The sequence below is a fragment of the Hemibagrus wyckioides genome, linkage group LG20 (assembly GCF_019097595.1).
Source record: "Hemibagrus wyckioides isolate EC202008001 linkage group LG20, SWU_Hwy_1.0, whole genome shotgun sequence".
Taxonomy (NCBI): Eukaryota; Metazoa; Chordata; class Actinopteri; order Siluriformes; family Bagridae; genus Hemibagrus; species Hemibagrus wyckioides.
This window is the reverse complement of record NC_080729.1, coordinates 19,561,703-19,583,339: the sequence shown is the minus strand read 5'-3', so window position 1 is coordinate 19,583,339 and position 21,637 is coordinate 19,561,703. Positions and strand designations below refer to the sequence as shown.

General features: G+C 40.7%; 3 protein-coding genes across 5 annotated transcripts; 1 reads left to right on the top strand and 2 right to left on the bottom strand.

The window, feature by feature from the left end:
- Window positions 1–96: 96 nt before the first annotated feature.
- acot11a (acyl-CoA thioesterase 11a) lies at window positions 97–15,347 on the top strand. 3 transcript variants are annotated; one of them, XM_058418116.1, is made up of 16 exons: window positions 97–113; window positions 2,137–2,314; window positions 4,257–4,326; window positions 7,847–7,907; window positions 8,223–8,324; window positions 9,527–9,683; window positions 10,420–10,570; window positions 12,097–12,216; window positions 12,309–12,447; window positions 12,560–12,615; window positions 12,982–13,048; window positions 13,205–13,288; window positions 13,374–13,507; window positions 14,064–14,195; window positions 14,372–14,498; window positions 14,639–15,347. In XM_058418116.1, exons 2-16 carry the CDS (start codon window positions 2,146–2,148, stop codon window positions 14,795–14,797), a joined length of 1,728 nt encoding a protein of 575 aa, XP_058274099.1. In that variant the 5' UTR covers window positions 97–113; window positions 2,137–2,145; the 3' UTR covers window positions 14,798–15,347. The 3 variants fall into 3 exon arrangements, with proteins under 3 accessions (XP_058274099.1, XP_058274098.1, XP_058274097.1); XM_058418115.1 differs by lacking the exon at window positions 97–113 and adding an exon at window positions 1,487–1,647; XM_058418114.1 differs by lacking the exon at window positions 97–113 and having other exon boundaries at window positions 1,981–2,314.
- fam151a (family with sequence similarity 151 member A) lies at window positions 15,338–19,834 on the bottom strand. Its single transcript, XM_058418124.1, has 8 exons — window positions 19,302–19,834; window positions 18,195–18,344; window positions 17,853–18,002; window positions 17,612–17,771; window positions 17,241–17,465; window positions 16,818–16,954; window positions 16,597–16,731; window positions 15,338–16,012 (listed from the first exon to the last, which is right to left on the bottom strand). The coding sequence occupies exons 1-8, from the start codon at window positions 19,483–19,485 to the stop codon at window positions 15,369–15,371; spliced, it is 1,785 nt and encodes a 594-aa protein (XP_058274107.1). The 5' UTR covers window positions 19,486–19,834; the 3' UTR covers window positions 15,338–15,368.
- On the bottom strand, window positions 19,756–21,417 carry lrrc53 (leucine rich repeat containing 53). The gene is made up of 2 exons (XM_058418317.1): window positions 21,012–21,417; window positions 19,756–20,927 (listed from the first exon to the last, which is right to left on the bottom strand). Exons 1-2 carry the CDS (start codon window positions 21,415–21,417, stop codon window positions 19,756–19,758), a joined length of 1,578 nt encoding a protein of 525 aa, XP_058274300.1.
- Between the last annotated feature and the right edge of the window lie 220 nt (window positions 21,418–21,637).

Below are 21,637 nucleotides of genomic sequence, written 5' to 3'. Positions count from 1 at the left end.
GACTGACAATGGGCTTGACCAATCAGGTTCGCGAGTCGCACACTGACTGAATCTGTAATGCGAAGAAGAAGAAGAAGAAGAAGAAGAAGAAGAAGAAAATGTAATGTGTGAAAGTAGGTTTGTTTGCTCTTATTGTTGATGTCCTTAAATCATTCCTTATTTTACGGTGAAATAAATTCGACGCTGGAAAAAACAGCCGCTAGGTTTTCTTTGTTTACTAATCAAACACGTGTATATATAGTTGGGATTGTTTGAGATAATAATAATAATAATGTTAATAATAATACGGAAATAAAAGAAATCGTTGCATGGAAAGAAAAAAAACGTGGGAAAAAATATAGACGTGTGGCCTTTCACAGGTCTGTGTGACGTCATAAGACAGTCGAATTAAAATATTTTCCATTGTGTGTGTGTGTGCGTACGTGTGATATGTGTGAATATGTTTATCTGTTTTATTACTTCGCATGCCTGTGTGTGTGTGTGTGTGTGAGAGAGAGAGAGAGAGAGACAGACAAGAATTTCCTGGCCCACAGTGCCACCTGCTGTCAAATCTAAAACATCACCAAATCACCTAGCATTTACAGGTAGACTGTATGCAAATAATAATAATAATAATAATAATAATAATAATAATAATAATAATAATAATTTATGTATGTATTTATTTGTTTGTTTGTGTGTTTCTTAAGGGATCGACCCTTTATAGCTTCTGTAACGAAAGCGAGAAGAGTTTCTAACGTTTTGGGAGCGTTCCAACATTAAACGGATAAAAATGACATGCCATTCTTTAAAAAATATATACATATATAAATAATCTATAATTTATAAAGTTATTTAAAGACTGTTGCACTTTGAGTAACTCCGGATAATACACAACATAATAAGTTTTACAGAAACAATAAGGTCCAAACTTTCTTTCTACAGTTTAATAGGGTTGCCAGGTCTTCGTGACAAAACCATTCCAAAATAACTAAACCAAATTCGACATAAATACTACTAGCACTCATCAAGTTTATTCTAATATAAGATCTAATTATATAGATTATATCTAATATAATATCTAATATAATATTATAATATTTTTGATATTTTTTTGAAAGTAAAGAAATTTAAACAAACCCATCAACCTTTTAAAAAAAACTACTTACCTGGCAACCCTGAGAATATTAGGTTTTAATATATCAGTCTGTGATTGGAACAATTTATATTTATATAGATATAATCCGTCTAATAATATAAATAAAGACTAAAAAGTCAACTTGAGGCAGGAAATAAAAAAGAACTACACTTCTGTGTGTGGAAAAAAACGGACCTGGCAACAATTGCTCGAGCGAGCTGAACGTTTGTGAGATTTGCATCATCCGGGTTTTCGTACTCTTGACCGCATTCTCAGAGCGCGTGCACGGCTTTTACTAGTGGGCGTGGTTATAACAGACTTCAAAAACAATGGGCGTGTCTTCGCTCCTTCAAAGCCAGACTTCCATTGAGTTCGCTGTGTTCGAAAAAATCCTTCCCCTTCTCTCTCTCTCTCTCTCTCTCTCTCTCTCTCTCTCTCTCTCTCTGTTGTTCTCGCTCGGATTTTATGATAATAATATATAAAATAAATAAAAGTGATTGAACGGTGAAAAAAAGGTTTACTGGAAGAAGGTAAGACTGCTTTAACGAATGCATGACGTCACTGATTTCTATTTCAATTCAGGTCTATTTAAAGAGCGCGGTGTCTCGTGCTCATGTCAGGATTCGTGTGTAAATGTGTAGTGATTTTTTTAAGCATGTCAGGGAGGAGTGGCACCTGAAACATGCCAGAGGGAAAGTGTGAACTTTTATGCGCGTGCGTCATGTGAGTGCGAGTGTGTGTGTGTGTGTGTGTGTGAGTGAGAGATTTTCCCAACAAGAATAACACAACATGCTGCCACATGCACCTAAAAACGAGTGCATGTCAAACCCTCCTCTCTAAACCCTTTCCACCTCTTCCTGTTCTTTCCTGGGTTCGATCCCACCATGAGTGCATTCCACATCTAACACTTTGAACCCGTAATCAAACCCCGCCCACACAGTAAAATTACCCACACAAGAGCGGGCATGACAGACAACATCTAAACCCCAGCTGATGCAGCAATGTTCTTCCACACTCAGATCAGCAGGATGTCGGATCTGGACGAGCTGGACCTGGTCATGGAGGACGGACGGGTGTATCGCAACCCCACGGAGGTGAAGATGAGCCAGATCATACTTCCCTGCCACGCCAACCATCGCAAGGAGCTGAGCGTGGGGCAGCTGCTCAAGTGGATGGACTCCACGGCCTGCCTCTCTGGTGAGGGTGAAATCTAATTCCGTGTGAAACATCTGGCCACAGCTGGAGTTAACAGTATGATATAACAACCGTTTAAAGCAGTGTCACTAGTTTTAATGTGCTCCTGGTTGTTTTGTTGTTGTGAAAACCATCACATCAAAGATGACATGTTTTCGCTCTGTCTCTCTCTCTCTCTGTGTGTCTCTGTCTCTTTCTCCCCCCTCTCCTGCTGTATCTCTCTCTCTCTCTCTCTCTCTCTCTCTCTCTCCCTCTCTGTGTGTGTGTCTCTGTCTCTATCTCCCCCCTCTCCTGCTGTATCTCTCTCTCTCTCTCTCTCTCTCTCTCTCTCTCTCTCTCTGTGTGTGTCTCTGTCTCTATCTCCCCCCTCTCCTGCTGTATCTCTCTCTCTCTCTCTCTCTCTCTCTCTCTCTCTCTCTCTCTCTCTCTCTCTGAAGTCTGAAGTAATTTTTTTCCTATAGCCCGAATTAAAGGCTGAAATGTTGTCATACTTTTTATCCGTTTATAGTTTCATGTAAAGATGCACAAAACAAGCTTGTCTTTTTAACCTCTCTGCACTCTCTCACACCTCTCAGCATCAAAGATTACATATGTTTGGGGGATAAAAGGGATTTGCACGACTGTTACTATAGCAACGATAGCACACTAATACAAACCTGCACCTTAAAGCTACTGTTAAAGCTAGTCTGAGCTGCTGTAACAGAAAACGCATCGACGCCTTCTGACCTGTCTGACCTGTGATGGTGATGTGTATCAGTAGAAAGCTGATAGTGTTTATGAAGAGCAGAGCGAGCTCGGGTGCAGGAGCGTGGCTGTCAGATTAGCTCTCGAGGGCAGAACAGGTCAGTCAGGTTTTGGACGCTGGAAGGGTGTTTGAGAGAGAGCTGTGACATTCTGGCTCTCCGCCTGACTAAATATAAACAGATCTCTGGAAGAAATTCCACTCAATGTAGGATATGGAAAAAAGGCATTGCGTCAGCGTGGAGCGGAGATTTGCACTTCAGCTTCGTTTATTGACAAAACCTTCTGTTTTTGATTCGTCTGAACAGATCATATGTTTTTATTTGTACATGTGTGTCTGTGCTTCTGTTTTATAATGCAGCAGTTCATTGCTTCAAGCACTCTCTCTCTCTCTCTCTCTCTCTCTGATTCTCTCTCTCTCTCTAATTCTCTCTCTCTCTCTCTCTCTCTCTCTCTCTCTCTCTGGTTCTCTCTTCCTCTTTCTGACCCCCCCCCGTTACTCACTCAACCCCCCCTTATCTCTCTTTCTCTTTTTCTCTCTCTCTCTGGAACTGCCTCTCCTGCTGCTTTCAGGTCGTCCTGCAAATCTTTCAGACTGAAACTTCCGAGAGACCATCCTATCATTAGTCTGAAAGCATCAGTGAAAATTTGCTTCACTCACCCTCTCAGGGACAACTCGTTAGGGTGTAACAAACTTTCCCCCTCCATATTATCAAACTAATTGCACTAACAGGGAAGTTTAAGGCTCTTTACTGTGGCTCTGGAGCTTTTCCACTACTCGTGTAGGCGCTCCTGAGAAGGCTGATGCAGAATGCTATTTTATACATTTTGAAAGCGTTAAAGTTATTACTAGAATTTATTTAACTGAAAAAAAAAGTAACCTGTTGTGTTCTCTCCTTATTTTTAAACCTAGATATTTTACTTTAACTGAGAAATTGTGCCACTGACTAAAAAACATGTCAATTTTTTTAAACAACCTTTAATACAATAAGCTAATAATTCCCTACAGCTTAAGCTATTATCATGATTATAAATACTTAATAACAGTGTAACAGACCCTTAATTTAACTATTCCACACATATCGATGTGTTGCATGTGCGAACTGGGTTTTATGAAGATTTTAACAGAAGTGATCCATGCTCCGTTGTCATTTCTGACCTTTTCCTTAATGCATGGTAATGTTCCGTCTTCGTCTCGTTCCAGCTGAGAGACACGCAGGATGTCCCTGTGTCACAGCCTCTGTGGATGACATTCACTTTGAGCACACCATCAGGTAAAAAAACAAAAAAGATCTCTATAAAAGGATAAATCTGTTTCAGCTTATTTTTAACTATTTTATTGTATTTTGTGATGTGTCTGGTGTTCAGTAGTGAGCATTAGAAGTTCTAACACAGCATATGGAGCTTAGTCAAGGCTGACAGGATGTTAATGACTCTGATTATACCCAGTGTAGACAGACCTGTGTATAATCAGAGAAAAATCATTCTTATCACAGCCAGTTTTAAATACACACTCATACTTCAGGGTGGAGTCTGCAACATCCTGCAGTCTTGTGAGTGCTTCAGGGCAGTGTTTCAGGGCATGGTTTGTTCTCCTGAAGTAAAATCTGCCTCAATCTGAGGATAACTTATTTTCCTTATTTTGACTAAACACAAAGAAGATCCTATTTGGAGAAGAGAATCATATGTAGTGATTTAAGAAGTTTGTGAGTTCCAGCCCTGACACCATCAGTCGTTCCCTCACCAGTCTCTTCTCTCTCACATCAACATGATGCAACACACTGTAACACACTGTAATACTGCAACATACGGTAACACTGCAACACACTGTAACACTGTAACACACTGTAACACACTGTAATACTGCAACATACGGTAACACTGCAACACACTGTAACACTGTAACACACTGTAACACTGCAACATACGGTAACACTGCAACACACTGTAACACTGTAACACACTGTAACACTGCAACATACGGTAACACTGCAACACACTGTAACACACTGTAACACTGTAACACACTGCAACACACTGTAACACACTGTAACACTGTAACACACTGCAACATACGGTAACACTGCAACACACTGTAACACTGTAACACACTGCAACACGCTGTAACACACTGTAACACACTGCAACACGCTGTAACACACTGTAACACTGTAACACACTGTAACACACTGTAACACACTGTAACACACTGTAACATACGGTAACACTGCAACACACTGTAACACTGTAACACACTGTAACACACTGTAATACTGCAACATACGGTAACACTGCAACACACTGTAACACTGTAACACACTGTAACACTGTAACACACTGTAACACTGCAACATACGGTAACACTGCAAAACACTGTAACACACTGTAACACTGCAACATACGGTAACACTGCAACACACTGTAACACACTGTAACACTGTAACACACTGCAACACGCTGTAACACACTGTAACACTGTAACACACTGCAACATACGGTAACACTGCAACACACTATAACACTGTAACACACTGCAACACGCTGTAACACACTGTAACACACTGCAACACACTGTAACACTGTAACACATTGTAACACTGTAACACACTGCAACACACTGTAACACACTGTAACACTGTAAGACACTGCAACACGCTGTAACACACTGTAACACTGTAACACATTGTAACACTGTAACACACTGCAACACGCTGTAACACACTGTAACACACTGCAACACGCTGTAACACACAGTAACACTGCAACACACTGTAACACACTGTAACACACTGTAACACTGTAAGACACTGCAACACGCTGTAACACACTGTAACACACTGCAGCACACTGTAACACTGTAACACATTGTAACACTGTAACACACTGCAACACGCTGTAACACACTGTAACACACTGTAACACTGTAACACACTGCAACACGCTGTAACACACTGTAACACACTGCAACATACGGTAACACTGCAACACACTGTAACACACTGTAACACTGCAACATACGGTAACACTGCAACACGCTGTAACACACTGTAACACACTGCAACACACTGTAACACACTGCAACACACTGTAACACACTGTAACATGCTGTAACACACTGTAACACACTGCAACACACTGTAACACACTGTAACACACTGTAAGACACTGCAACACGCTGTAACACACTGTAACACACTGTAACACTGTAAGACACTGCAACACGCTGTAACACACTGTAACACACTGCAACACACTGTAACACTGTAACACATTGTAACACTGTAACACACTGCAACACGCTGTAACACACTGTAACACACTGTAACACTGCAACACACTGCAACACGCTGTAACACACTGTAACACACTGTAACACTGTAACACACTGCAACACGCTGTAACACACTGTAACACTGTAACACACTGCAACATACGGTAACACTGCAACACACTGTAACACTGTAACACACTGTAACACTGCAACATACGGTAACACTGCAACACACTGTAACACACTGCAACACTGCAACACACTGTAACACACTGCAACACTGCAACACACTGTAACACACTGCAACACACTGTAACACACTGCAACACACTGTAACACACTATAACACACTGCAACACACTGTAACACACTGTAATACACTGTAACATGCTGTAACACACTGCAACACACTGTAACACACTGCAACACTGCAACACACTGTAACACACTGCAACACACTGTAACACACGGCAACACTGCAACACACTGTAACACACTGCAACACACTGTAACACACTGCAACACACTGTAACACACTATAACACACTGCAACACACTGTAACACACTGTAATACACTGTAACATGCTGTAACACACTGTAACACTGCAACACACTGTAACAAGCTGTAACACACTGTAACACACTGTAACAAGCTGTAACACACTGTAACATGCTGTAACACACTGCAACACACTGTAACACACTGCAACATACGGTAACACTGCAACACACTGTAACACACTGTAACACTGCAACACACTGTAACAAGCTGTAACACACTGTAACACACTGTAACAAGCTGTAACACACTGTAACATGCTGTAACACACTGCAACACACTGTAACACACTGCAACACACTGTAACACACTATAACACACTGCAACACACTGCAACACACTGTAACACACTATAACACACTGCAACACACTGCAACACACTGTAACACACTGTAACATGCTGTAACACACGGTAACACTGCAACACACTGTAACAAGCTGTAACCCGCTGTAACACACTGTAACACACTGCAACACACTGTAACACATTGTAACATGCTGTAACACACTGTAACATGCACAAGCATGTTGCAATACACTGAAACAAACACACCACAACATCCTGCAACAGGCTGTAAACACACTAACATACTGTATCATGATGTAACACACTAACATTCTGTAACACTATAAACACTTTGAAACACACATTTTCAATGCTGTAACGCTCAGTAACACACTGTAACATGCAGCAACACATGTTCTCTCTCTCTCTCTTGCCCTCTCTCTCTCTCTTAATAAGAAATACAGTTTGTCATGTCCTGACAAATTGCCTCATTAAAGTTGATAAAGATTTCATATTTTGTTTACCGCTAGCATTATAATATCAGCATATCATGATTCAATTCTATTTATACGTATTTAATATGAGATCACTTAAATTCCAATGCTGTCAAATGTAGGCTGCTTAAACCTTTGGGCAGTTTATGTGCCATTTTACACGTCTAAATATGTCTTTTTTAGCGTTGGACAAGTGGTTAACATCAAGGCTAAAGTCAATAGAGCTTTCAACTCAAGCATGGAGGTAAACAAAATACACATACAGATGACTCCTATACTACAGATATAAATAAAATGAAATATTATAAATGTATTGAATGTTATGATAATGTAAATCTTTGGATTGATGTGCTGTATTGGTGTACAAACTCAGAAGTATAATTCCTCACACATATAAACGAGAGCACAAATCAAACACCGGTGTAAAACCCGAGCCTCAGATAAGCATACAAAAGGTCACGTTAGTTTATCTCATGACTCAAATGTGTTGTACTGCCAAAGTCATGCTTGTGCCAAATTATTCAGACTGTGTGTGTGTGTGTGTGTGTGTGTGTGTAAGGTGGGGATAGTGGTGAGCTGTGAGGACCTGTACAGCAACCGCCACTGGAAAGTCTGTCAGGCTTTTGCCACCTTTGTGGCTCGGCGTACAGGTGAAAACAAGGTGAGACCGAGGGAAACGATGCTACACGTCTTTATCAGTTACAGAGATATTCATGCAAATATATAACAAATGTTTGGTGTTTATACATCACCAACATGTCAGTTTCATTTGAATAAATAAACAATAGGAGTTCACTGTTGCTACTCAGAAACATGGAACACGGATCAGTTAGTTCGTCACTGAGGCTAAAAATCGACCGAAAAATATCATGTTAAGGTCCAGAGATAGTTATAAGGACCGACATTTTCCTCAGATTTGTTGGCGAATTGCTAAGAAAAGGCTCGAGAGAACCAAATTTTTACACTGTAATTACAGTTAGCATCAATTGCTAAATGGGTGTTCATGTCATGAGTCAGGAGAAAATCTAAATAACAGAAAGAAACAAAATAAAATGTTTCTTAGGATTAAAATGTCACAGCTAAACAGAAAATTCTAGCTAGCTAACACTATATTTGGTTGAATTTACTTTTTTGTTACTTTGGCTAACTAAATTGTGAGGAAAATACAGCAAAGGAACCTCTGTTAATTTTTTTTAGCATAATACTGATTGTTTTGGGCTAGTGGAAATTAGCCTTATCCTAGCAGCAGAGTTCGGACGATCGAAAAGAAAGTTTCAGGCATTAAACATTGTGATTTAGTGGCATTTTTTGTTTACAAGGAACACATGAAAGTTCAGTTAACGGTTGATGCTAAGTGCAATCAAAGTGTAATTTTGGTCATTCTGAATCTTTTCTCAGGAAAATTCTAACATATCTGAGGAAAATGTCGATATTTTCTATAGTTTGAACTCATTTCCAGTGCCACCGGACCTTTACGTTAATTGTTTAGTCCGGTTTTTAGACTCAGTGATTTTTAGACTCAGCTAGGTGGTGAGCCATATTTTTGCTGTTGCTTAGCAACAGTGTAACCTCTTACACAGTGAGTGTGTTCACACTGACACATAAAAATGTATATATTGATTTTTTTCTCTCTAGACTTGGCAAATATATGGTGTATTTTTTAAATTTCTGGCTAAAATACTCTATTATCGTTCAATCATTGAACATGTATTAAAGCGGCAGGAAGTAAACATTTATTTACCAGGAAAATTCACACTCTAACAGCAGATAATACACACCACGAGTGTGAACATGTGTGTTTTTATTGACAGGTTGATAAGACGTCATTGATAAGCAGTCGTGTGTGTGTGTGTGTGTGTTCAGGTTCAACTGAAGCCTCTGGTCCCTTACACACACCGTGAGAAGTTGGAGTACAGCGTCGCCGCTGAGAGAAGGAGGATGAGGTTGCTGCATGTCGACATCATGAAAGATCTGCTGAGTGACACCACTTTCCAGACGAGCATTAGCGACAGCGTCTGTGGTAAGAGGTGGTTTCACTTCCTGTAAACACACACACACACACAAACACACACACACACACACATACACACACACACACACAAATGCCCTTATCTGTGGGATAGAACAGTGATATGAAACTGTCGGAGGCACACACACACACACACACACACACAAATGCCCATATCCGTGGGATGGGACAGTAATATGAAACTGTCTGAGGCACACACACACACACACACACACAAAACCTCTTCAGCGCAATGGATCCTCTGTGTGTGTGTCCCATGCCACAGATATGGGCATTTGCTTATAAGGCTACTTTTTTGTTACCATAATTCATTGTCAAAGATTTTTTGAAGAAAAAATACACATATGAGCTGAAATATACATGAATGCTTTACAGCTTTTAAAAGAATTTTTGTGTACACATGAAAGGGTCTATAAATAGCTGATTTCAAAATGATTGGCACCTCCTTCCTCCTAATAAAACAGGAAGTGTAATGAAGGTCAGTGGTAGGTGTTGTGTACTCCCCGATCACAAGAGGCGCACTGGCGACTGACGCTAGTGGCTGCAGTCTTTAGCCTCCATGTTAGTGCGCCCGCCTCCCATGCCGGAGACCAGGGTTCGAGACCCGTCTGGTTACATTGGTGCTGTGACCCGGATGGGAGTGAGGTTTAGATGGGGGGTTACAGAAGCTTGCATAAATATGTGCTGTATATGATATAGTGTGTGTGTGTGTGTGTGTGTGGTGCAGATGGCCAGGATGAGGAGGAAGAAGTACCATCTGAGAAAACCAGAGTAGAGAGCGTAGAGCTGGCTCTGCCCACCCACGCCAACCACCAGGTGAACACGTTCGGAGGCCAGATCATGGCGTGGATGGAAAACGTAGCCACCATTGCTGCCAGGTAACAGCATGCTAACTGATTATTTTCCATAAAATGCCCATGTCCTGAAATGTTTTATTCCTTTTACATCACAACAGTTTGCTTTAAGAACAACATGCTATTATATTTATCTGTTTATAATTGCATTTAACGCTGAGGAACATTCGTGAAAAGATTTATTTCTGTTATGTTATAGCAGCTGTAGACAGTTCAATTCACCAACCTGTCTTTATTCTCAATTTTCTAAGCTAACAAGATAAAGAGCTTGTCTGTGGTTGTTACTGAGAAATCACAAATAAGTGCTGACACCGGAGACTCCTTCCATAAATAATAAATAAACATCTTCTTCCTTAAAAGAGCTTGACCACATCAGTGATTAAAAGTGTACACGTGTTAGCAGTGTAGATTTCCTTTAAAGACAAGATCAAAACAGATCTAGTCTAATTTCTGGACATTTATATAAGGAATAGCATTTAAAGGTCAGTGTGACTTTATTGGTTTGACCACTAATGCTGAATTTATATCAGGAATTTCTCACATGGTTGCTTTGGTAATGTGTAGCATTTTAAAATCAGTTAATAATTGACTCAGGTTCGGGGCTTTGAAGTGACTCGCTGGTCAACAGTTCAAGGTTTGAACTTTAGTAGTGGAGAACAAAACACCGAAATAACACCTTATGCAATCGCTTACATTATAAAACCATATACACTATATTGACAAAAGTTTTGGGACGTCTGCCTTTACATGCACATGAATGTAATATGGAGTTGTCCCGCCCTTTACAGCTATAACAGCTTCAACTCTTCTGGGAAGGCTTTCCACAAGGTTTAGGAGTGTGTTTATGGGAATTTTTTGACCGTTCCTCTAGAAGAGCATTTGTGAGGTCAGGCACTGATGTTGGACGAGAAGGTCTGGCTCACAGTCTCCACTCTAATTCATCCCAAAGGTGTTCTATGGGGTTGAGGTCAGGACTCTGTGCAGGCCAGTCAAGTTCCTCCACACCAAACTCACTCATCCATGTCTTTATGGACCTTGCTTTGGTCACTGGTGTGCAGTCATGTTGGAACAGGAAGGGGTCATCCCCAAACTGTTCCCACAAAGAGCATGAAATTGTCCAAAATATCTTGGTATAAAGCTGAAGCATTAAGAGTTCCTTTCACTGGAACTAAGGGGCCGAGCCCAACCCCTGAAAAACAACACCAGAATTCAATGAATTGCAGGGGTGTCCCAAAACTTTTGGCAATATAGTGTATACATGTATATAATTACAGGAGTAAAGAGATTGTCACCATCAGTAGTTTTTTTTTTATTTTTTGGACATCACTATACTAGATTCTGATTGGTCAGAAGGAGTATTCCATAAGCTCTGATAGTTTGTGCAGCTGCCAATCACAGGTTTATATAAAATAATGTGTTCATACTAATACGTTATTGTTTCACTACGAATTGTTTTGTTCCACAACATTAAATTTAACTAGAAGTGGATAAAATATACATGTTATTCTTTAATAAAGAACATTCTAACAGTAACTCTTGTTTCTTCTCAGCCGGTTATGCCACGCCCACCCGACCCTGAGGACCATAGACATGTTCCACTTCAGAGGACCGTCTCAAGTCGGAGACCGCGTGATCCTGAAAGCCATCGTCAACAACACTTTCAAGAACAGGTCAGGCTTTATATACAGACAGGAAGTGACGTAATTGGGCGTTCGAGTCGGTTAGCATTTCCATCGTGTGCTCTTGGTGTTGTTTTCGGCAGTATGGAGGTGGGCGTGTGTGCTGAGGCGTACCAGGGGGAGGAGCCTCTGAGACACATAAACAGCGCGTTTATGACTTTCGAGGTGCTGGATGAGGAGGGACGGCCACGCCCACTACCACGGATACGCCCCGAACCACTGGTGAGGCTGAGATATAGACTTACTTCCTGTTCAGACTTCCTGTGTGTTTCTGTTCCTTACTTTTTTTTTTCTTTTTCTTTTTTAAATGATATTCTATTCTAATTATTAACAGGATGGAAAACGGAGATACCAAGAAGCGATAGCCAGAAAGAAGATCCGACTCGACAGGTACAGAGATGAAAAGGAAAAAATCCAGTAGAAAAAATGGATCTCAGTTTAAAACCAGGATAAAATAATGGAACTTCTGTAACAGATGTGGCAACAGGATGATATAATGAGATAACACACTGCTTTATTTTATTAAATGTAAGACACGGCGGTTATAGTAGATGAATCAACACCTTCTGACCAATCAGAATACAGAATTCAACAGCGCTGTGAAATAAAACCAGTTCATAGGTTCAGATCTTGCCATGGTTTGATTCTGGAATCTAAATTATTATTATTATTATTATTATTATTATTATTATTATTAGACAGTGTTAGCGATCTGCATAGCCAGGTCTGTCTAAATTGATCTGTTTATCCATCCAGAAAATACATCATCTCCTGTAAGCATACTGAAGTGCCCTTGTCTGTCCCCTGGGACCCCAGTAACCAGGTATCTGCTCCATCATTATAAACTGAAATAAAACGATAAAAGATAAGATGCAGGTGCAGTTTATAGGCTGAACGCTTGCACAACGCCAACTTATCAGTTTTGATAATCGATCTGAAAATGATGACGGGTTTTAAAATATCACTGAAACTTTTCCAGGTGTATCTGAGCTACAATAATGTCTTTGCGCTGAAGATGCTGGCAGCCAGAAACAACTGGGTTCTCAGTTCTAAGAAGAACAAAGTGAGTACGCTGATCTTCCCGGATCTCATGTGTGTTAAACTCAAATCTATGTGTGTTTGAGATGGGTGCTGTCTGGGTTTTGTAGGTGAGCCTGTACACCCTGGAGGAGAATCAGTGCCTTTGCGTGAAGGTTGAATCGGAGGTGAACGTTCCGGCAGAGAGAGCTTTCCTCCTGCTCTCAGATCTTAGCCGCAGGCCCGAATGGGATAAGCACTACAAGTACGCACGCCATTGTTCACTGTCTTTACATCGCTGCAAAAAACTAGCAAAGCAATTCTGTAGCTAGCAATATTTTTTTATTTTATATATATATATTTTTTTATTTGTAGTCGCAACGAAATCCTTCATTTACTTCATGCTCAAGGAAAATTCAACCATTCAAAATATTCAAATTACTTCCATTTACCTTTCAAGTGTAGAAGCTTCCATAAATCTGGGATAAAAAATGCGGACCAAAAAAGAAGAAGACTGATTTTCTTTGCTATCAGATGTACTGTATGTTACAGTGTAATATAAAAGCAAGAAACCGTTTTAAATAGAATAAGGCTAACGTAATAGTGAAGGCAAGTATTCAGACTAATACAAATAATGAGATATCTAGAATACAAAAAGAAATATATTTCTTATATACTTATATTTCTAGTCCTAGTTGTAATTATCAGATTAATCCGTGACTGAATTAAACAAAACGGCTTCCGCACATCGTACTATAGCTTATAAAACATCACTTGATCCACATGCGGCGCTGAGCATCCGTGTAATCTGTTGCATACAGACAGTGCATGCTCATCCTCCCAGTCGACGATGATGACCTGATCTATCATGTTCTTGCTCCGTCTGTGAGTGAAAGAGGAAAAGGCCAGGATTTCATCCTGCTGGCCTCCAGGAGGCCACCGTGTGATACTGGGTGAGTAAGACGCTACAGGAAACTGGTAGCTCTTTATATTCCCTGAGGACAAGCTGTTACTATGGAAACAGTGCAGTAATATTGTGCAATAATAAATTTGTCTTTCTGACCAATCAGAATCCAGAATCCTGTAGCACTCATTTTGGACTGTAAATTTATGTGTTGTATGTATTTAGGGATCCGTATATTCTCGCTATACGTTCGGTCACTCTTCCCACGCACCCTCCGACCGAGGACATAAACCGAGGGGAGATGCTTTGTGCAGGATTCACCATTTATGCCGTGTCCGAAAACGTATCCAAGGTATGTGCTTATGTCCTTTATATCTTCAAACAGCATGTGTAACCTGACAAATTTATAATTGTACGCACTTCTACCAGATAAACCTATGCCACTCAAGATATATGTTCATTGGCAGTGGTCATTTTTTATTTGGTCCTCAGATCTCTTACTACAACCAGACCAACCCCGGCGTCTTGCCGTACATCTCCACAGACATCGCCGGACTCTCGTCCAGTTTCTGTTCCATCTTCCTTTCCTGCAGCCAGTACCTGATGGACCACAGAGTCGGACCTTCAGCCATTTCGACCACACCTCTGTAGTACTCGCGCACTGACACTAGCATGGGCAATTTTTATAAAGCAGACTCTGTTTTTTACAAAGAGAACACTAGACTTGTTTTATTTTGTCTGTTTATGGTCATGCCAGTTTGGGAATAGTTTTATTTATGTAAGTTAAACAGGTACTAAAATTAAAATATTGTCTAGGATCATTTTACCTACCACTTGTACTGCCTCTGGTGTTATGTGTTAGGTTGAAAGAATGGCATTATATTAATGAATATATTTAAAATAAGGAGGAAAAAATCAGTTCTATTTATATAAACAGATTAGTATTTGGACCAGTTTTATACAAAAGACTAAAATACCAGTGTTACATGCATCATGAGAAAATCCTAGCATCTGATTGGTTGGTTCATGTCCATCAGGATAGCTAACTACCCTCGATTTGTTCATTATTTTAACAATTCATATGTAATAAACAAAATTCCTGTTAAATGATATGTAATTGTGGTATGTTTGTGAGAAAACATCTAGTAAAAGATTCCTGATATGAGATAAAGGATGTGGTTGAATAAAAAAATGTGCTTGACATTTCCTACAAAACACCTCTTTATTTGGAGATAAACCCCTTCACTGCCTTTGGAATGTTGTAAAAGGTCCGATGTCTGGACCCATTCTGGACAAACGTGAAACTCTCCATCTGAAGTCCTCCATTCCTCGCCCTGTGCTCTACGGTGAGAGAAAACCGTTCCTGACATTGTTGAAGAATCCTAATTCCAGCCTCCGATCCGTCCAGACGGACAGCCAGCAGCTGCAGTGCGACGTCCTGCCAAACCTCTTGGAAGAGTTCCATCATGTCCTCAACCACCTGTGGTGTGTAACCCTGATTCAGAACCTCCTGAGGCCAGCTAGGAGCCATGGTGACGTATGGGAAAATCTGGTTAATGCTTCTCACAAACTCCAGGCCTGTGATGTAGCCTTTGACGGTGAAGACTCCGTGAGAGATATCCATGTTGATCCAGACTGGATGGTAGAGTCGGTCGTTAGCATACGTCTCTCGAAGCAGATGCAGCGAGGTAGCTAGCTGTGTCTGGGACTTCACCCTGAGGTAGATGCCCCATGGATTCTCTGAAGCAAGGATTAGATCTAGACAATCCTGAAGAGGCAGCTCTGGAAGTGAACCTTCAACCACTGGAATCCTCACATCAACTGTTCCAGATGTTATAGGGATCACAAGCATTCCACCTGGGCTTTCTAGAAACACAGTAAATCATGAAGTAGTGTGATGCTAGAGCATTACTGAGATCAGACTCTGATGTTGGGATGTTGAGGAGACTCCAGTTACAGTTCACCCCAAAGGTGTTCAGTGGGGTTGAGTCAGAGTCAGGTCTCGGCTCCTTAGTTCCAGTAAAAGGAACTCTTAATGCTTCAGCATACCAATCCAATTTGGACAATTTCATGCTTTGTTGGAACAGTTTGGGGATGACCCCTTCGTGTTCCAACATGACTGCACACCAGTGCACAAATCAAGGTCCATAAAGACATGGATGAGTGAGTTTGGTGTGGAGGAACTTGACTGGCCTGCACAGAGTCCTGACCCCAACCTCATAGAACACCTTTGGGATAAATTAGAGCGGAGACTGTCAGCCAGACCTTCTCATCATCACAACATCAGTGCCTGACCGTACAAAGTCCCTGTAACTTTCTGATAGCTGTTGCTACTAATACTAATACTATTACTACTATAGAGCAAGCACATTAATATAAATCATTAGACCTATTGTCGGAACCCTGCTGTCCTCAAGCGTTTGGATTTCAGGTTTCTGACTTTGGCATACCTTTGAGTACAGACAGAAGAGAAGCTCGGTCATACACCTCCTCCCACAGGATGTTGAGTCCATCACCGTTTGCAGGCTTGAAATAGTCTACTATGTCCCCACCTGTATAGAACCTTCTCGGTCTATCCTTCTGCTCTAAAAAATACACAAAAATCTATGAATATTAAATAGAAAGTGAAATATATAAAGCTTCCATGGTTGTGGGACGTATTGGGACCTACTTGCAGCTTCTTTAAACTGGGTCAGCACTGGTTCATAGATGTCGTAGTAGATGCGCTGAGGGTTAGAGTTGTCTCTAATGAAGAGCAGGTCATTGACAGTGGGGTTCTCCTGACCTTGCCACAAGGTCAAACTGAACCTGGATCATATCAAAAGAACGTGCAGTTAAAAATCTTCGTGGTAATACATACCTGATACAGCTCCCGATACTTCGAGCCAGACCTCCACAGGATGAAGCTCTAAGAACATAACCCTAACCCCTAATCCACACAACGCTACATTGAACACATTTATCCAAACTAAATCACACTGACTTGTTTACACACCACCTTGTTTACACATCCCCTGGACCTTTGGCTAAACTCTGCCCAAATAAGAGGAGCTGGACTCCACCTCATGGACTTTTTGTTCTGCAGGTGAAATACCTGGAGGACTGGCTGAGAAGCCAGCTCAGATGAGGCCATCCGTTCCTCACCATAACTGCCAGAACAGGAAACGTGATCCTTTGTGGAAGGTGTTTGATGGTGTCGTACATCTCCATCACCATAGCCTGCGTGTAAGTTACATCGGGGAAGGGTGGCAAATAAAGAACCTTCCATCCTGGTGAGATGGTCACATCTGGAAACTTCGTCTGGATAAGTTCAAAGAATCTGGTAAGTTCAAAGGTGAGATGTTAAACCACAAGCCATAGAAGAATGATGGTGTATCACTAGACAGGAATACCCCTATTACCTCTACAACAGCAAAGCCTTAAAAGTGTTTTATTCCTCTTATACCACAAACATTTGCCTCTCACCGAGTCCCGTTAACCACGGGCCAGAACCCAGGAACGTTTGGACCAGGAAGGATATCAGCGTTCAACCATACAGGCCGGTTGATTCCTGTTTGATTCTTAATCTTAAGAAGATCGAGTGAAGGCTCCACAGCTTGTAGACTTTTAAAATCCAGTTTTATTCCTACTTACAGGAGAAAAAAATCTGTTTACTTGAAATGATCATTGAATAGCTAGAATTTCTGTATCATTATTGATTCTTCACCTTTCTTAGAGTTAATAACGGCATCAAGCCACTCTTCCAAAGTGTTATCACTGTAGACGTCCGGTGGATGGGCCATGATTGGAATATTGGTTTCGTTTTCGGTATTATGACCTTGTACATTGACGTCAGCTTCCAGAATCATAATGTCACCTGAGAAAAATTGTGTTTAGCTTATCAATGTGTTTGCTATCTTGCTTGCTATCTTGTCTTTTTTCTTGTTTAGCCATCAATCTAAACAATCTTGACTCCTCTCGGGTTACATAATAGCATAACCTTGGCCCTGAAATGAAATTAGCCCATGATAATTCAAAGGATCAAAGGTTTTTTACTTAAGGTATTTACTTTCCAAGGCTTTTTGGGTTTCAGCTTTGCTGTTGGCAGAGTGATACCATGTAGCATAGAGTCCATCCTTCTCTTGGATCTCCCCATTTTGGAGTAGAAACTCCAGCATGTCTCCATCTGTAGGGAACGGGACCATGGCTTCCGAAGTTCCTGAAGAAGCAAAGCTCAATTCAGTTGCATTTGGACAAGGATTAGCTAGCTACACATAGCTATGTATAATAGGATTCTTCTAGTAACCTCTTTTAAAAGATCTAGTTTTGAATCAAACAAATCACTCTGTACAAACTTCTGTACATGTTAAGAGGCAAATTTTACACATCGACCTCAGCTAGCACTGACCAGTCTGGAGAATTATAGCATTGTGCTACAGATACGGAGGATTCATTAGCGATGAAATTAACAACATTAAGAACCACATTAGCACCTATTAAACTAAACTAGTTAGATATTTCCAGAATCTTAACTAAAAGTGCTGTTGTGGTCCAGATTTTTATGTTTCTTATTAAGAGAGGTTTCCAAATTTAAAAGCATGGCATCTTATTAGCTTTTAGTGTAGCTAAAAAGCATAGTCTTTATTGGTAGTTAACAATATGTAGAAAAATCCAAATTAGCTTGTAGCTAAACAAGTTTCATTGCAAAGTAGCTTCCCCAACACTGCAATAGAGGTTTGTCAGAGAGCAGCTTTACAGAAATCTGGATGTACATTCATTATTTATATTTAGATCCGTAACAAACTAGCCAGAGGATAATATACTGAATTAGTTGATGTTTGAGAAAGCAAAAGAGTATTTTACAGCGATTTTACCATGGGTAAGAGGGTTCTTAGCGCATAACAGCATGAAGAGTCACTAAAGTAAAGTAAGTAAAGTCCCTTTACTTTAAGAAATGGTGAAATCCAGTGTTCCTTAATGTGTAATCCTGTAATCTAGCAACAGTAAGCACCACACTGACCAAAATATACAGTATGCACAGCCAGTCATAAACATCTAACATGCTCTTTGTTTTTGGTAAAAATAGATTTTTGAATCTACATAAACTCGAGAAATGTGAAATATACCACACCACAGAGTCACGTACTCAACGCAACAATTGTGAGAAGAAATTTACCTGAACCCGAGTCGATGGGCAGAACCACAGAGGTTACCGTTATGATGATCAGCAGCACAACGAGCCCAACAGCCACACAGATCATCGTGAACTGCTGTCTGGTAAAAACCCCCAGTATGGTCTTTGGTTCCTGTTCTTCATTTTTTTCCTCATCCTGTTGACTTTTCATCTTCGTCTCATCCATTCTTGCTCAGGTTTCTCTGAAGGAAGCTCAGTTCTGTGGCAGGGGTTAAGCTGTACCGCAGCACGGCCGTTTAAAGTCTCACAATCTTATCAATGGATCGTAAAGAAAAAAATATTCTGGAGAGACAGAGACTTTGTGCTGCTGTTATCTTATGACTTGTATAAATGACTCTTGGCAACTGGAACGGACATAAAATAATCTGGTGTGAAATTAGATCTAGAAAAGCTAAAAATAGCACTCTGGAGATATCTCACAGGACTTGCTGGAAACCTATCTGATTTTCTTCTCCAGTGCAGTCTGGGGCCTGCTGGAGCTTTTCTCAGGAACAATCAGTCTAAGCTTCCTTTTGGGTGAACCATCACCAGATGACAGGTACTCCTGGACAACGGAGACTGTTGAGGACACTAGGGTCATAGAGTCATTTGAAAGATCTACTTCATCAGGTGGAAGCTCTTTCTGCAGACTCCTGACATCTTCTGGTGTGCTCACTGCCAGGCTCAGATCCAGGGTTGGGACTTGAGGGTCTGTAGTATTTGCTGTACCAAGTGGTTCATTATTTTCTGCTAAAAGATTTGAAGTCTGCATCAGTGAACACGGTTCCTCTGGATTCTTTTCTAAATTTTCTAAAGTTTCATCTAGATTGGTTAAACTTTCATCACATTGCAACTTCTTGGCCTTCTTGGATTTTTCTTCACTCTCTCCTCCTTTACTGTTCTTTTTCACAACGCTCTTTTGAGATTTGTCTTTCTTGATCTTTTTGGAGCTTCTCTTGACATCATTGACCTCATGGTTAGAACCAGACTTGGGGTGAACCTGACTTTTTCTGAGAGGGCTCAGATTTAACTTGACCTTTGGTTTATTACTTCCTTGAGATCTTGCTTTATGGATTTTCGAATGTCTTGAGTGAGTGCTGCTCTTGTTTCCTTTGGCGGAAACCTTGCCTGGACTTTTCTGTCCAAGAGTTTTAGACATTTTTGTCTTGCTGATTTTGTAGGGACCTTCTTTTCTAGATACAAACAGGGCACGTTCCATGGACAAATCAAAGGTTACGCTTCTCTGCACTCTTGTTTGATTTCCACCCTGGTGGTCCATGTTAGACTGGTTGTAATTTAAAATATCTCTGTACACAATGACCTTGGAGCTTCTGGGAAGTATACTCTCTTCTTGATTTCTAGACATATTGTCCTGGATGTCATCTGTTTGATGATAGTGTTGTACTGGTAGACTACCATATCCTCCATGTTGATGCTTAAAGAATGCCATTTGGGGGTTTAGTTGGTCCTCAGGAATGAATGTTTGTCTCTGGGCGATGGATATGTGTCTTCTCAGAGCTATCTGGTGCAATCTCATGGTTGACGTGTCTTGTCTTGAAACTGGTTGTCTGCGATGATCTGTGTTAAAGCCACTGATACCTTTCACAATATGTCTTTGAGCTCTACCATCTATAATTTAAACAAGAATATGTTAAGAAATATATGTTAAGATATGTTTCAAATAGTCCTAAAAAGATATCTTACTTGTCATACCTTCATCTTTGCTCCTTGATGGACAAACATCAGCATCCTTCCATTGGTCACTGTCCATATATGTTGACCATTCTTCTTCAATATTAGGCTGAATACCCCTGCTGTTGGTTCTTTGATGGAAAGTCTTTCTGCAGTTATGGCATATGAAATTGTTCCCCATGGTGTCTGGTTGACTATAAGATGAAGTATCCTCTTTGTCCCAGGGTGAAGGTCCTCGGTAGTTGCGGTTATGGAAAGCATAAGACATCGCCTCCTTGCCTTCAGAGAAGTCCCACGTCTGGCTGGATTGTTCCTCGGCTCCTTTCGCCCCCTGCATCAGTTTAAACCTTCTACACAACTTCTTGTGTACAGCTGCAAGTATTACAAGGGTGATTACGACCCCACCTGAAATGTGAAGGATTCTCATGTTAGAAAAGTCCAGAAAAATTCACGTCTTTAAGGCTCTGTGATGGATCTCTGCTGGACCTCAGATTCGATCTCAGAACATCAATGAACTTGAGAGTACTCTTTCATATTCTGGAAATACTCACCCAGGCAAGAAAATACAACAGCGATAATGACATCTCTGATGTAGCGCTGAGATGTGATGAAACCCTTAGCATTGACGTCCGCTGTGATGGTTCTGT